Source organism: Vespula pensylvanica, chromosome 8, assembly GCF_014466175.1.
Source record: "Vespula pensylvanica isolate Volc-1 chromosome 8, ASM1446617v1, whole genome shotgun sequence".
Taxonomy (NCBI): domain Eukaryota; kingdom Metazoa; phylum Arthropoda; class Insecta; order Hymenoptera; family Vespidae; genus Vespula; species Vespula pensylvanica.
The window spans coordinates 2,488,668-2,505,816 of record NC_057692.1 but is presented as its reverse complement, the minus strand read 5'-3'; the positions used below and the strand labels follow the sequence as shown (position 1 = coordinate 2,505,816).

Below are 17,149 nucleotides of genomic sequence, written 5' to 3'. Positions count from 1 at the left end.
CTACTTTCCACCACGATTTTCTCTCTCTCTCTCTCTCTCTCTCTCTCTCTCTCACACACACACACTCCTTCTCACTCTCTCTTTTTCTTTATCTCTATCTGTCTATTTATCTCTCTCTTTCTCTCTCCTTCTCCCTCTCTCTTTTTCTCTCTCTTTTTCGCGTCAGTGAAGTAACTCAATCGCTTTTACGTAGATCTTAACGAAGATGGATAGATACGTTAAGATGATTTGAATCCATCTCGAAGGGACTTTCTTTACGTCAATACATTTTCATAAATTTCCTATCAACGTGATCGCTGCTATAAAATCATTTTTCTACTTTCTCTCTCTCTCTCTCTCTCTCTCTCTCTCTCTCTCTCTCTCTCTGTTTGTCTTTCCGTCTCTCTTTCCCTTTATCTTTTTCTCTACTTTCTGATTTATATCTCCCATCAATTTCGTAATCGCGGTATTTTTTATATTTGTCATGTCATCGTTTCAGTTTCTCATACGTTCTATGTCAAATATCTTCGACAGTTCTCAAGATAGAAATTAAATGTAGAAATAAGTAAGTATATGTATCAAATCGGAGAGAACAATATATTAAAACGACCTTTCATTCGATATTGTATAGACTGACAGATGTACGAATGATTTGTTTTAAAAGTTTTATTTCACTCATGAAGAAATTCCTGGAAAAATATCGTCCAAAAGTGTTGAAAATGTTGAAATGTATCTATATAAAAAAATATAAAAAAATTGGACCTATATGATAAAAAAGAATGACCATTGCGATTGCTCGTCCAGGATACAATGGGATGATTGCTTAATGTTGCTTTTTTTTTTATAATGGGATTGCTATTCGTTAACGGGATGATAAGGCGTACGTACGTGAAAGCAAAAACAGAAACAGGATTCGAAAATGCAGCAGAACGTGAGAAATGGGTTTACAAGCCTCGTAATCCTTGCACCACTGTGGTAATCCCCACGTTAAACGCAATTTTCGTTTTTTCTTCCTTTCTTTTTTTTTCTGTCGATTCTTTTTTCTGTGTAACTTTTTTGCTTCCATACGAAATGCGGATGAAGTCGACCGATATGCTCGCTATAGTCGATCGTATCTTCCCGAACGATTTAGATTTTCCACCATTGGACATAATGACGGCTCGAGTTATCGAAAAAAAGCAGAGAATCTTTCTCTCATATAGCTTTCTATAGAGAAAAAAAAAAAAGAAATATTATTTCAATTTTATCTAACGTTTTGTATGCAAAGTGAAACATTTTTTGTGTATATATATGTGTATCTCTTTGTATAGGATTAGCATTTGGAATAGAAAGGAAAAAAATTTGATAAAGTCTCCGTGAAAATTTATCGCCAAACACGTGAGAACGCAGGAAAGTTATTAAATAGAATTTCAAGAATCTTTAATATTTAATAAAAAATTCTAATAAGACATATCAGAGAAAACGGAGATATTTATAAGAAATATATACGGAAAAAAATTTTACAGAAATTTCCAATGTGATGTAATAGGAAAAAGTCTATGCACTTTGTGATATTAGAGATTGTTTATTTCGAATGAAAAATTTTCCTTGTCTCTCTGAAATGTACAAAAATAGAAGTATGCATTCGTAATGCAATGAACGATTTCCCCAGAATTTCGAAAAAAAAAAGAAAAAAAAAACCAACGAAAGGATGTCGATTTATTATGGCTGACGGACACTATAGCTCGCGATTTCATGTTGGATTTAGCAGACAGAAACTGTATACGTGCGTCCGTAGATTTATCATCTGCACGTGGGTGGCCCGTCGAACAGCAAGTGCCAACCTTGCGGGTGGTCGCACGTCGTTATAAATCGAAAACACCCTTGGTTATAAGGGCACGTTACGTGTCGCCGTGTAACGCTCGCTAACAGCTAAAAAGTGTTTCTATTTTGAAAACTGTCTCGATAAACGCGACGCGTGTAAGTTTTCCAAGGATTCAATATTTTCAAGAAATGTCAAATTGAAGATCGTATTGTATACTTGACGATTAAAAAATTATTTCGATACTTAAAAACATTATAGAAAATAATTATATAAATGATAGAATTATGACTTCTGTTTATTTTCTATTTTTTTTTTTTGACATAACAAAAAATCTTACAATATTATAAACAAATGTTATGTAAGACAAGCACACTCTAGGAAGCATTGGAGATGATAATTTTTTAGAGCACGGATATACTCGTATGGATATATTTACCGAACGTAACCTTTCCTTTCGAATGAACAATATTTCTTTAAATCGTTAATACGATATTGAGACTAGAGACGCGCATTGAATATGTATCTAATTGTTCGTGGCGTATAAATGATAAATGAGATTTTAATGGGTAATTAAGTTAATTTCCAAGCATTGATCCTAGACATGAATTTTGTCACATTCATTAACGATCCCAAATAACTTTGTTCATTCGAAAGAAACATTATTTGCTCTGGTAGATAATAGGAATAATTTGGTATGTCGATAATACGAGCTCGTACGAATTATCTGGCTGCTTCTTAAAAGATTCATTCTCATTCTCTGCAATTCGTAACCGCTCTCTTATTTTTACGATCGAAACTTTCCGCAATTAAACTGGATAATTACGGATCGACCTCTTAAACTATCGATGCAAGTAACATCCTTTTCTGTACCCATGAAAGAGAAACACTCTGAGGCGACTTCCCTGTTCTCAATTTAGTGAAGTCCCAACCCTCGTGGGAACGTTCTCACGAGTAGCCCAATTATCGCTCTATCGATTCACATAATCTTTCGTATGCGATCCATTTGTAAAGCAATTTTGTCAGCGTACTTGGAAAGTTCTATTTAAATAAGTTGCTTCTTCATACTTTATACATTAGAATACGATTGTATAATATATAAGGTATCTTTTACAAAAAAAAAAAGAAAATATTGTCAATGAAGGATCTTCATTTCGAGGATTCAAATCGGATGAAATAGACAACGACGGTTTTCTTAAGATATTCGAATTATGCAAGACTTCTTGTACAAAAGATTAAAAAAAGAAAAAGAAATAGAGAATGCCTCGGCAGTACTCAGAATTACACGTAACCACGTGAGTTTTGAAAATGTTGACAATAATAAAGAAATTATTGTTTAACAATTTTATTTAGTATAAAATTATTGTCGAGTAGTACGTACTCGAGAAAGACAACGAGCCGTGAAAATATTCATTATTTATTTCGTCAAAAGTGACTCAACAGGTTGCAAAACGAGAGACTGACTCGGAGGCATACGACTCGTTGTAAATATTTGTCGAGAATGACGTTTGTTGAGAGTCGTACACGCTTTATACGCGACACGATAACATTTTATTATAATCAATTACGCGTTGTAAGAGATTAAAATCGTCCTCGAGTTTAAGGATTGCTCGAGGACGAGCTCGATGCGAAGGAACGTGCAATTCAACGTGTAAAGCGTTCTCGAGACTATCGGTATAAGCGTTCTGCATTCCTGTCATGTCCGCCATCGCGCTCGTAATAATTTCTTACTGCGTATCAAAACGCGACAACTTGTTAAGCTTGGCTAAGCACAACGATATATTTTCATTATACGAGTTAATACGGATACTTAGCGACTATAAAAAATATTGGCACACCTATTTCATTAAAACACAGAATTTTTTTTTATTCCGATGAACAAAGTATCTTGAAATAGGGACGAGGTTTGAAAGAGAAAAAAAGATTGAAAACATTCTCGTAATTCACATGTGTGAAGCATTATGCATTTTTTAATCCTTTATAACTCATAATCCTTTTGTCGTGTTTTTCAAAAAGATCATGTAATGCGTAAAATTATAATATCACTTGGGAAAAATATTAAATACACTTCGGATATGAAATAAAAATTATCAAATTGTTAATGCATAATAAAAGATAAAATGATATCAAAAGTATGAAATATATTGTGTTATTTAAATTATACACCGCCGCATATAGAGTTAAAAAGGATTGAAACCAAATGTTTTTTTTTTTTTATTAATATAATAGTACAATTAATGTGTTATTCAATGTTATATCTCTTTTTTGAAATAACTTGTCTCTTTAAAAACGATTATTCGTATCCTTGTATATCTCTTCGAAATAATCAAATGAAAATAGTGGAAACAATTATTCAAAGTTTAGACTCTAGAGAAAATTGACTTCATTTGGTCGAAATTTCGACTAGTACGAACATTCTGAGTACCCAAAGAAACACATTACGTGATTCGCATCGCATTAGACTCCGTACCTCCTTCTCTCTTGAGGATAACGCGAGGCAAGTCGATTATCGTCGAAGAAAATGGTACGAGCGTGGAATACACGCTCTCGGCCATTTCACCGTCCGTTATCGTCGTTAAGATTTTTATTTGCTCGTTTGTCGGAAGATACCTACTTAAAACTTGGCGAACGTAAATGTAAATTATGTAAATGCGATGTAAAAACATTATAAATATATTAAGTACACGAGTATCATAAAATATATAAATATATAAATATTTTAATAATATATAATGTCTGTATATAATAATTTGTTATAATATTTAATATATATTTATACAAGTAAAATTTAATATACAAAAAAAATGATATACATAACATATATTGATATTAATGATATTATGTAAATGTAAAAATATTTATTTATAAGTATATTATATTATGACAATATACGATCTATAATCATTCATTATTACATTTAATATATATATATATATATATATATATATATATATATACATAAAATAAAAAAATATATATATACACCAATATCTATATATAATATTACATATCAATTAAAAGTGAATATATAAATGATATAACGTATTCGAAATTATCAAGTAATACACTCTACTCATGGGAAGCATTCAACGTACGTAAAAAATGAAAATAACGAATAATGAAACTCTACCTTCTTCCAGCCATCTCGTCGAGAATTCGCTTGAAATATTTGCGAAACAACCAGTAAAATCGAGTCGTCGGTCATCGACTATTGTTTGTTGGACGATGCGGCAGCGCTTCTATTATTTCGGACGATAGATTTTTTTTCTTTTTCACGAAACGCTACCTCGCATCTATTCACGCTCAAAATTTAATAAAGCCCCGGTTTTCTATTTTATCGTCCGTAGGATCGAATCGTACATTCGTAATATTCTTCCTGATTTTTTTGTTCCAATACTTTTTTCTTTTTTGTTGTTGTTGCTATCTGAACGAGAAATTCACCAAAAATTTCGTTCTTTCGTCTTAGCGCGTTATCGCCTTACGAGAGGACACGAGATAAATCACGAATTGTTGCGCGCAACGTTGAACATCGTAAATTATGTTCGTCGGTACGATCGAATTCACTGGATAGGTTCAAATCAATTGAATTTCAACGTTCCGATCGCTACGTTATTCAGTTAACACTCTTCAATAACTTCAATTTTTGAATGCGTACCATTTTTTTTACAGATAAAGTAATAAACAAAAAAAAGAGAGAAATAGTATTTGCACGTTTATTAATCATTAGGAGAAAAAAATATATCAAGTAAACATTTTTTTTTCGAAAAATGTTTAAAAATTTGTAAGAATAATCACCGAAAGAAGAAACAAATTTTGTAAACTTTATATAGATATTAACGCTGATGGAAGAGTAATTCACGACTTAAAGGAAAACGTATCGCTTTGAAGTAACTGTGCTCGGCGGTTCTTACCGATAAGAACTTCGAACAACGACGAGCCGATACAAACTCTGAAATATGTATAGTCGACGTTTTATCCCGTTAGCGTTATCGTCGAATGGGATAGAGAGCTTTCCTCTTTCTCCTCTCTAGTTCTCCAAAAAAAGCCACTTCTGAAGCTTCACCATGAGAAACGATCGATAATGGGTTACTGTATTGTAACTCGAAAAAATAGAAAAAAATGTATTTTGATAGCTTCGAGAAAATCATCGTAATCATACATAAAAAATGTTTTAAAATGTAGAGTTATATATACACATATATATATATATATATATATATATATATCTTTATCATAAAAAATCTTTTAAAATGTAGAGTTATATATATATATATATATATGTATGTATGTATGTATGTATGTATGTCATCTAAATAGTTATGGTATGTAATCACTAATGTGTGCACATGTATGTTAATTTTCTATTGAAAGATAATTACGTGTATACCATCTGAATATGGATATGCTATATATATATATATATATATATATATATATATATATATATACACATATATATATGTGTATGTATATATATTGATATATACCTGTATACAATACATGGATTCAGAATACAATAAAAGAATTCTTTTTCCGATAATTAAAAAATTAATAGTAAAATGAAAATCAATGGTTTTTCCTTTGATGTAATTATCAGAAAATTATACTTACGCTAATTAACCATCGAATATTAATAAATAAAATATTTTGAAGGTTACACTTTCGTGAAAATCGACCTAGAAATCTCGTTCGAGAAAAGTATTACTCGTTAAAGAATAGGAGTAATACAACCTATCACTAGTGAACTCATTACACTGTAATTACTTCTTAGTTACTCCTAATTAAGTATACATAATCCTGTAATTTTCAAGCAAATACGAACACTGCGCAACGGCTTTGCGAGAATTTGCATAACCGATGAACAAATTATACATGTATCCGGTCGAGAGTAGCCGAGCGCGAGTTCGATTATAAATAATCGAAAGCTAATCGAATCCCGAATTTATTTGCAAATCAGGATAATAGGTGTACCATTAACGGAGTACGATACTCTAGTTAGATTTTGAGTAAATCGTGTGATCCACGATGGAAAGATCAAGATATCTGGGTATATTGTTTAAAAAGAAATAAAAAGAAACAAGATACTTCACGTTTTTTTCAAAACAAAACAAAGGATGCAAAGAATATTTTACAACCTTACGCGTAATACATACGCCTACCCATTCACATACAAAATATACATACGTATATAAATTATGAATACAAATATTCGTAATTAAAAAAACACATTGAAGTAACCACACACACACACATGATCATTCATAAATTTTTATATATTTATATAATTAATATAAAATATAAATAAATTTTATTAATATACATCAAGCCAAAGTAATTCATTCGATTGTTTCTCATTCTATTTCGATAAAAGGAAAAAGAAAGAAATGTCAGTTCCAGAAGCAACTAAATTGATCTTTCGATCAACGGTTTAAAAACGGTACTTTGGTGAAAAGGGCGCGAAGCTGAAAGAGTCCAACCAGAGAAGCAGCCAAACGTCGTTTCGTTGAGTTTATATTCGAGATGAGAAGGAGATGTACAAGGAGAGGAATGGAAGAACGCCGGCGGGGAAGTGGAAAAGGTACACATCATGTCAGACACAAAACATCAAGGAGGAAGTTAAAAGGACGAGACATGCGCGTTAGCGTTAATCTTAGTACCTTGCAAAATTGCTAACATGTGTGATCATTTGTTCGATCAAAAAATAGTTCCGACTAATGATACATTAATGATTTCAAACTAGAACAAGCTTATACTTTATACATATTCGATTTATATTCTTATAAGAGAAGGAAAGCATAAAAAGAAAAAATATAAAGAGTCCATCTTGCTCGTTTATTTTATTTTCTTTAAGTAAAAAGGAACATCTGTCGAAATCCATTTGTTTCATTTAAACCAATCTAATCGATTTAATTCTCTCCCTCTCTCTCTCTCTCTCTCTCTCTCTCTCTCTCTCTCTCTCTCTCTCTCTCTCTCTCTCTCTCTCTCTCTCTATCTATCGAAATTGTGATTTCCAATATCGAACATAAATTATATTCATGTCATAATGAATCTTTTTTTCTCGAATTATTATGCTACCCTTAATAACTTACAATTCGAAGTAATATACTTAATAAAGGAAAGGATATTATCTTTATTTTTCGACGTCTTATCTCTCGTAAGGAGAAAATTTTTGTTGGAACTGTTTCATAAATGCGCTTGGACAAGTAACTTTCTAAAGTTTTAAGGTAAGAAATTCGATCGAAAAGAAAGTAATAAGAGAATGATCATTGTTCTTCGAACGAATTGGTCGATGCAGAAGGTTAAACTCGAAGGAAACGTAAGGAGATGAAGAAGATGATGATGACGAAAAAGAAGAAGAAGAAGAAGAAGATGAAGAAGAAGAAGAAGAAGAAGAAGAAGAAGAAAAGGAAAAGAGAAAGCATTCAGGAAAGGAATCTCAGACTCGAACCAGCTTATCCTTGATCGACCTCAGCCTGCCGTATCGACCGGTTTGCCTATACTTCCGGCCACGTCCCTGGCTGTGATGCGCGTGGGGTGGTCGACGTTCCCCCACTCTAGACAGTTCGAACGTCGACGACGAGAACGACGACCAACGTCGTTCGACGCACGCGCAGCACCGCGTGCGAGCTCTTTTCTGACGCCAGTCCGTCGGGGGTCGAAGTCACGCCAACGTCTGGCACCGGCCCCTCCGTCGGCCCTTTACAATCGGCCCTTGGCATCCTTTGCGGAAGAAATTTTGAAAGGAAAAGAAACAAACGGGTACTCTTTGGCTCGTCCTTTCGTCGCGTGCGCGTCGTGATAACGTGGAAAGAGTGAAGGAACGAAGAAAACCGAGAAGGAATAGTGAAGGTAGAAGTGATGATCGTCAGTGTTGTCCTTCGAGAAGTGAGATGACGACTCTCTGTCTGTGAGTGAATACAGTGTTCATCCTTTGATCTTTCCTTAAGAATAAGTATGAAATCGTGAAATCAAAAATAGGTGATATATTTGCGTATATTAATTTTTCCGTTTGGATTGCGTCTTTGATATACATATATATAATTTTTTTTCTTATTGTTTAATCTTTGTATTAACGACGTGACATTCACGATGATTATCGCACGTTGATTACCCAGGCCAGAGTAAGAAAGTGAAAGAAAGAGAAAGAAGGAAGATCGATTGGATGAAAGCATAAGTCAAGTCTCGAGGAAAAAAGTGAACTAATATTTGCCGAATCTTGCTCCGTCCAAAGAAGAGACTCGCCCCGAGACAAAAATAGCGGCCAAGTGAGCTGTTCTTTATCAACCGGTCTAAAGCTTCTTTGCGTTATTTTTTAAATAAAAATGAAACGTATACGCAAATATCCGCGAGTGAAGGTTATTAATACCTTGGTAAATAAATGCCTTTTGTCGTTTCACGCATTCGATTAGTTTTTATTAGTGTAATTACATCAATGTGATCTCTACAAAGTGTTTGATTAAAAGCTGTCGTTTTTTATCGGGGAAGTGGGAAGACGTGCTACTGCGGATATCTACGATTACGAACGAAGGTGTGATAAACAATTAAATGACAAAGAAAAAGGGATGTCGAACTTCGAAGTAAGATCGGTTAGCCACTCTCGACTGCGTCTTCCGTCGGGAGGTGGCTTGGTCGGTTTGCAAAATTGGCCAGTGTTTAGATGGGTTCGGTAGGTCTCGAAGAACGCAGGTATGTTCTCGAGCATTTTTTAGCCGGCTCGTAATTTTTCTAGGTAGGGAAGATGAGCGGGGAAGATTCGATTCTCTTGGAAAAGACTATTAAGTGAGAGTCGAATGAAGAGAATTAATCGTAGAATAACCAGGTGATCATCGTCATCGTGGACGATCGATCGTGAAAGATCAAAGAAACGGGATCAGCAATAGAATGTTCAGGTGATCATCATCGAACATCAAAGATTAAATATCAGGTAAAAGATGTCCAGGTGGTCGTCATCATCGTCGATGATCGATTGAGGATCGAACAAAAAGGATCGAGAAGATTATGTTCAGGTGGTCATCATCATCGTCGATGATCCTGGCGTCGATGATCCTGGTGTTGGAGCTGGTGCTCGCCGCGCTGGCAGGCGCCGAGCTCAGCTCGAGAATCGTCAGGACGAAATACGGCGAGCTGTCCGGTGTGATAGTCACTCTCGATCGTTATCTCGAGGGCGTCGAGGTATTTCGTGGCGTACCGTACGCCTCGCCACCGATTGGTTCCTTACGCTTTATGCCGCCCGTTAGCGGCGCCTTGTGGCACGGCGTCAAGGTCGCCGACAAGTTCGGCCCTGTCTGCCCGCAAAAGCTTCCGGAATTGACCGACAAGATGCCGAAAGGCAGACTCGAGTATCTCAGAAGACTGCTACCCTATCTTCGCAATCAAAGCGAGGATTGTCTCTACCTCAACATTTACGCGCCTGTTCAAGGTGAGTCCTTTCGATTCTATATCCGTCTTTATCGATATCTCGAAACGTTATCGTCGGCAAATTTAGAAATATTTTTTTCTTTCAAACGAGTCTTTCGAGCTTCCATTCGTTTCCACCAACAAGTGATTCGATACAATCGAGACTTCGATTTTAATTCTACGTATGAAAAAAGAATATGAATAATTTCGATATCGTAATATTACCTGATATCTCTTTCTCGCTTATCGCAATAAATAGATCGTGATTTTGTTTTTATGCGAGCATAAAGCTTTTAATAAATCACATTGGATCTGGACGTTCGTATCAAATATGTGTCGAGATACGATCGAATTCCCATCGAGAGAACCAAGGGTCGCTTTTTTGCGACTATCCAGAATCGAATAACCGAAAATATGGAGATAGGAGCCTTACGAGGGAAACAGAAGGAGATTTGCAAGATGTTTTAGTAATGGATATCAGATCGAGCTAAGAAAATGAGAAAATCAAGAAGAGACTAGTTATTTAAAGACAATCACAATCGTACCGTGGATTTTATGTCAGTGTATCGTATTACTCTACTGTACGATAACTAGAATTTCTGTATCGAAACTTTCACGGAAATTTTGGGAAATGTCATGATTACAATCTTTCTTATTGTTATCGTTTCTTCTCTCCTCCTTTCTCTCTCTTTCTCTCTCTTTCCTTCTCCCTCTCTTTCTCTCTCTTCCTCGTTAACCATGAATCGATAATGAACTTCAAGCGAGAACGTATATTAGTCATTTCGATTAACGATCGCACATTGGAAGGCTCATTTGAACAGGGACGTCGAACTTTTCTCTTGTCGAGAATTTCTTCAACTTTGACCTTGTATTACTTCGATGTTCAATAAATTCAAAATAGTAATGAAAGTAATGATTATCCGTTTCAATGAAATTGTCAGAGTCGTTTTTTCCAATGCAGATTAAAAAAAAAAAAAAGAAAAGAAAAAGAAATAAAATTATTTATTTTTACTCCCGTTGAATATTTTAATCTCAAAGAATCTCGTTAATTGAATTCCATTGTACAAAGTAATCGGATTAACGTAAAATCTCAATGAATAAGATCAACAAATTTATTCTTATATTTTGTCGAAATAAAAATAAAAAGGAGAGAAAAAAAAGAGAAAGAAAAAACAGGAATAAGAATTGCACTGTTAAAAAGAAATGCCTCTCTATATAAAAAAAGACCGATCTTATCGTCCATGTAAAGGGAAACATGAAAACGCACGAGAGTATGAAAAATTTAACGTTAATTTTTAGAGTAAAAAGAGAAACGTCGTCCTTGTCGTTGTCCTCGTCGTCGTCGTCGTCGTCGTCGTCGTGCCTATCGGATCGCCATTTTAGAATAATAACTCAGCGTAGCAGCGGGGCTATTGTCGAGGTTCTCGGTGCAAACAAAGAATCCATGAAAACGGCCATTAATTTGGCGATTTGAATGGGAAGTGTTATTTTATAGTCGGGCCTTCGTTTCCCATAAATCGCCACGCGGAATTCGCATTCTCGCGTTACAGCCCACATCTCTTTCTCTCTACCTCTCTCTCTTTCTCTCTTTATCTACGTATCTACCTATCTATCTATCTACCTATCTATCTATCTATCTATCTGTCTATCGTTCTCTTTGTCTTTCACCTTTGTCCCTCTCTGGCGACCAAGCTCTCTTTCTCTTTCGCTCGCTACCCCTCTTCCTATTTTTTGTTTCTCCTTCTTTTTTCCAACTTTTCTCTTTTCCTTCTTTTTTTCGTTCCTTTTTTTTGTTTTGTTCTGCTTCTCCCCCCCCCCCCTTTTTTGCCTCTACTTTTTTTGTTCGTTCTTTCTTTCTTCTCTTTTTTATTTTGTAATAGCGTTCTCTCGGTCGCTTGCGTATATGAGTACCGTTGCGTCCATGCTATCGAGTTGATGTTTTTAAATTTATATAGACGGCTGACTCGTCCGGCGAAATGACCGATAGCCGCCTAACTGTGACTTATAACTCTTCCGCGTTCAGTGAATTTCAATAGATCGCTCATATGTAGGCTCGTCGTGACCAATATAATGTTTAAGAGAAATAAAGCGATTGATAAAGTTGAACGTCTTTTTTTCTCTTTCTCTCTCTCTCTTTCTCTCTGTCTCTCCTTTTTCCTGTTACCGCCAAAATATCAAGTCGTCAATTAATATTTTCGAAGCAGTATAAACTTGTATCCCCATTATATGGTGAACAAATTGGCCGAACTTAATCCAACGAAATTTTACACGCAATTATTTATCTATCATAACGGAAAGTGCTGTCTAAACTTTCCCAGAATTTGTTGAATTAGTTTCAAAATCCAACGTTCATTTTTATTATAAACATTTTAATGATTAAAGTTAACGGAATGGTCGAACCGAATCTAATGAAATTTTGTTTGAAACTTTTCTGTTAAACGTAAAGATGTGTCGTTCATAATTTCAAATGAAGAGTTGCTAGATTACTATCAAAATGATGTTGACTATATTATGAACATTTTGAAGTTGAAATATGGGGTAGAGTGAAAGAGAGAGAAAGAGAGAAAGAGAGAAGAGAGAGACAGTTGTTCATAATGTATAAAAGGGAAATGAGCAAAAGTAGCATGTAGCTACTCTACAAAGTTAGTGATGTGAATATAATGTTAACGCGTATCTAATAATCATCAGGACGATAAAATCGTTCATCGTGATAGAATGAAAAAGCATCATTCTAGTTGTCCCTATGATGAAAAATGACGCTCTCTATCGAGAAAAAGAGAGAGAGAGAGAGAGTGGATCGAGAGAATTAAATTAATTACACGTCCTTTCACCAAAGCTTGCTCATTTTCTTGTCAGTATTAGTCCGGTTTAGTGAGGAGTAAAAGCACATGTACATCTATTCTTGTTTTATATATACTTTTATATGTGTAATATATGCGCATGTGTAGGTCTGTGTCTCATTCGTATATGCAAACTGCTTTCAAGTAGGAATATATATATATATATATATATATATATATATATATATATATATCTTTCTCGCATATCACATACACACCAGAACTCGTCGGTAGTTTCTACTCGACACCTTCGTCTTCAATTCGACGCTATCTACTTATTTGCGTCGTTGGCAATCGTTACCTTGCCTAGATAGTGCAATCTCTACTCGTATCTACCATACGATCCTAGCAGCCTTCTCGCAGTTCTTCGATTTCATCTGTCAAACGTATTCCCTTAAAGCGTCTTATCGGTAGGTTCTAATGCGAAACTAATGCGGCGTGAGAATTTCTAAGACATTTGTTATTGAAACGAACGTATCTGTTCTTTCAGTGATAAAGTAGTTGCTTTTCTTTTCTTTTCTTTTCTTTTCTTTTCTTCTCTTTTCTTTTCTTTTCTATTTCTTTTTCTTTTTTCCAATTACGTAGGATTATTGATTATATGTCAATAGTATGAAACTTTCTAATATAAATTATATGTATTTCGATCAGACTGAATCGTAGTACGATTAAACGACATTAATAAGATTATAATCTTAATAGTTGTTCTGTGGAATATTATCGTGTTTCATAAATTTCATAAATTTTATTGAATATACGAAGAATATAAATATTTCAAATGGAGAGCAGACAGAGGACGTAAAAGGAAAGACACGAAAGTATGCCGTACTTCGCGTGTAGTGTCATTAGGTAGAATGAAAATGTGGAATGAATATGCATCACAATTCTGTAAATGAAAATATAGAGTAGGATAACCAAAAAGAAAAGAAAAGAAAAAAGTATGTGTGTATATATATATATATATATATATATATATATATATATATATATATATATATATATATAGAAAGACAGAGAGAGAGAGAGAGAGAGAGAGAGAGAGAGAGAGAGAGTCACGGTGAAACGTAATCAAATAAAAAAAAAAATAAGAAACGAAAAGGAAATAGAGAAAGAGCGCAAAACGAGGGAGAGAAAAAGTAAGAAAAAAAGAAAGAAAGAAAGAAAGAAAGAAAGAAAGAGAGAGAGAGAGAGAGCTAAGACTAGCCCCTCGTTAATTTCCAACGTACCGGGTTACCTCTTAAATCTGGGTCAATGACTATAAACGTGGACGCATAACCGTAAAAGGACGAAGTTTATCGCGCGACGCTCAGCCGTTCACTCGGAAACGAACTTAACGAAGGTGCCTCTGCTCGTCGTAGGGGGTGTCTGAAGAGAGACGAAAGAGAGAGGGAGGGAGAGAAAGAGGAGACTACTCATCTTCGAGATCCTAAAGGTTCTATTTTTTTCTTTTTCTTCCTCCTCCTCCTCCGCCTCTTCTTCCTGCTCCTCTTTTTTCTTCTCCTCCTCCTCCTCCTCCTCCTCTTCTTCCTGCTCCTCTTTTTTCTTCTTCTCCTCCTCCTCCTCCTCTGCTTCTTCTTCTTCTTCTTCTTCACGAGCACGTTGTTTTTTTCTTTCATCTCTCTTCCTTTTTTTTTCGCTACAGTCGATAAACGATCGTGGAAAAGAGTGTCGAAGCCCGAAGATGGGAAAGCCTCTTGCTGTTGAATCACGCTGATGATCGCGTATTTATCCATCGACTTCACCGATGTCTCCTACTCTTCATATTTTTCCTTTTTTCATTTTCCTTTATTTTATTTTACCTTCCTGTCTCTTATTTTATTTCGTTTTTTCTCTTTCCCTTTTCCTTTCCTTTCTTTTTCTTTCTCTCTTTCTTTTTCTTTCTTTTTTTTATATTCTTCCTTTTCCCTTCCCCGACGTCGACTTCACCTACTTATATCGACAAGAAACATTTATCTCGGACATGCGCGAAAGAATTAACCAAGCCATTTTAGATGGAATATAATTTGATAAATCATGTTAATTATTTCATTATTTTTATATATTATTATTACGATTAATATTCGATATATTGGGATATTTGTAACAGGGAGTATAAAATAATGATTCTTGAGAGATTATCTCGTCAGATTTATCCAGCTTAACCAATTATTCGTCCCTTTTATAAAAAGATAATTTGTCTAATATGATTTTCTTCAAAAAAAGAAAAGAAATCTTTTGTTAATGAGCAGCATAGCAAAGAGCGTATTCGAAAATATTTAAAGAATCGAAAATGCGATAGGATCAATGTCAAATTATTACGAAATCGATTTCGAACAATTAAACTCTCATATACGCATGGAAGAAGATGGTCGAATCGATCGTTTCTATCGACGTACACTTATCCGACTTTTATAATCTTAAAATCACGCATAATCCTCAACGTTTCAATCTTTAAAGTTCTGTCCTGTGTTCTTAATCCGTTTTCCCCCGTCCATCCTATCGGAGAAAAATATCCGATAACTTGGCAAGGGTGGTAGAGAGAGGGGCGATAGTGAGAGGGTTGGAAAGATGGGGTGAAGAAGAAGAAGGAGGAGGAGAAGGAGGAGGGAGAAGGGTAGGAGGTAGGGTGGGGGTCGAGTATTCACGTAATTCCTCGATCGAGGAAAAGAAATTGCGTTTAAATGGGCCATGCAAATTCGCGAGAGGAGAGTGGGTAAGGGTCGTAGCGGGGAAGACCGGGGTGCATTTCATGCAGCTTGGGCGATGGTGTCGGGGTGAGGGGGTAGTTGGAGGTGGCTGGCTGGTTGGCGGGTTGGTGGGTGACTCGCGAAGCGACGTCTCCGCGTTACGTGCACGAGGAGAATCTCGTTATGCTAATACGCGGCAACGTTCCGCGTCCGGCGGTAAGCGTGCGGAAAACGAGTCGCGGATTCCCGAGGAAATTCATAAGGGGATGGTTAGGGTGGGAAGGAGAGAGGGAGGGGGATCAGAGGTGGGAGATCGGGGAGACGGAGAGAGGGGTTGTTGGATCGTCCAGCTATCGATTCGCTGGCCCGCGACGACCGCGTTTCGTTTCCCACCTTCGTTCCACACCACACCTCCTCCTCCTCCCTCCATTCCCTCTATACCCCACCCTTTCCTAACCCTCCCAGACCTTCACAACGATAACTCGTCTTCGCAGCTCCCACGACGGATATGCTCGCGGAATGACGCACGTATAGGAACGGGTTGGAGGGTCGGGTAGAACACGGTGTGATGCGAGTCGGATGTAATTTTGGTTGGTGCGGCACCGTGCCGGGCGTAATACCGCTTGGATTTTGAGATTTATCGAGACGTCGAATGGTCGGTAGGTCGGTCGGTCGGTGACCGACCGGTTCGATTCAACCTTCTGAATTATTCCTTTTTTCTTCCTTTCGGATGAATTTTTTTCTTCTTTTTTTTTGTTCTTGTGTTTTTCCTTTTCTGTTTTCTTTCTATTTCTTTTTGTTTTTTTTTCTTTCTTTCTTTCGATACGTTCTTCGAGAGATAGTTGTACGAAAATTTTTAAGTATCTCTTAAAGAATACACAAGTTCGCATAAATTTATCTGAATATTATTATTAATTTTGCATTGGCTCGTTTTATATCCATTCAAGATTTTCATTATTGTATAAAGTAAATAGTTATGAATGATTAGTTTGTAAAAATATTTGAAGTCGGTTTTTCTTAATATTCTCAAAGTGGTTATGGTTGTATAGTAATATCGTACAGTGTGTATTTAAGATACGTATTTTATCATCGTGTCGTTCGATCGAACGCTTTGGCACGTTAGTAGAACATAAGGTTTACGTGTACCGATAATGTTATATCTACGATATCGTCTCTTTCTCCAAGAGAATAAATAAATAAATAAATAAATAAATATAGATAAAGAAATGAGAAAAAAGATCAGTAGGATCGACGCGTCGTTAATCGAATACGATCTTTTTGAGCCGCACCAGTTCGACTTTGCACACTACTTACCGTCTCCTGAATGCGAACGTGATACGTAAACAAGACGTATAGCAACGTTATACGTTTGATATACGGCAGAAGGTGGATATCTCGATGTATGAAAAGACTCGATATTGGAGTTCGCCTCGATATATCACCGGATAAACTAAGGAAGGACGAAATTG

General features: G+C 35.7%; 1 protein-coding gene across 2 annotated transcripts in view; it reads left to right on the top strand.

The window, feature by feature from the left end:
* Positions 1-8,410: 8,410 nt before the first annotated feature.
* LOC122631409 (neuroligin-4, Y-linked) overlaps positions 8,411-17,149 on the top strand; it is a 189,093-nt gene continuing 180,354 nt past the window's right edge. For both annotated transcript variants that reach the window (XM_043817070.1, XM_043817069.1), the window contains exon 1: positions 8,411-10,199. In XM_043817070.1, coding sequence (XP_043673005.1) covers positions 9,779-10,199 — 421 coding nt within the window. In that variant the 5' untranslated portion in view covers positions 8,411-9,778. The remainder of the gene's footprint in view (positions 10,200-17,149) is intronic.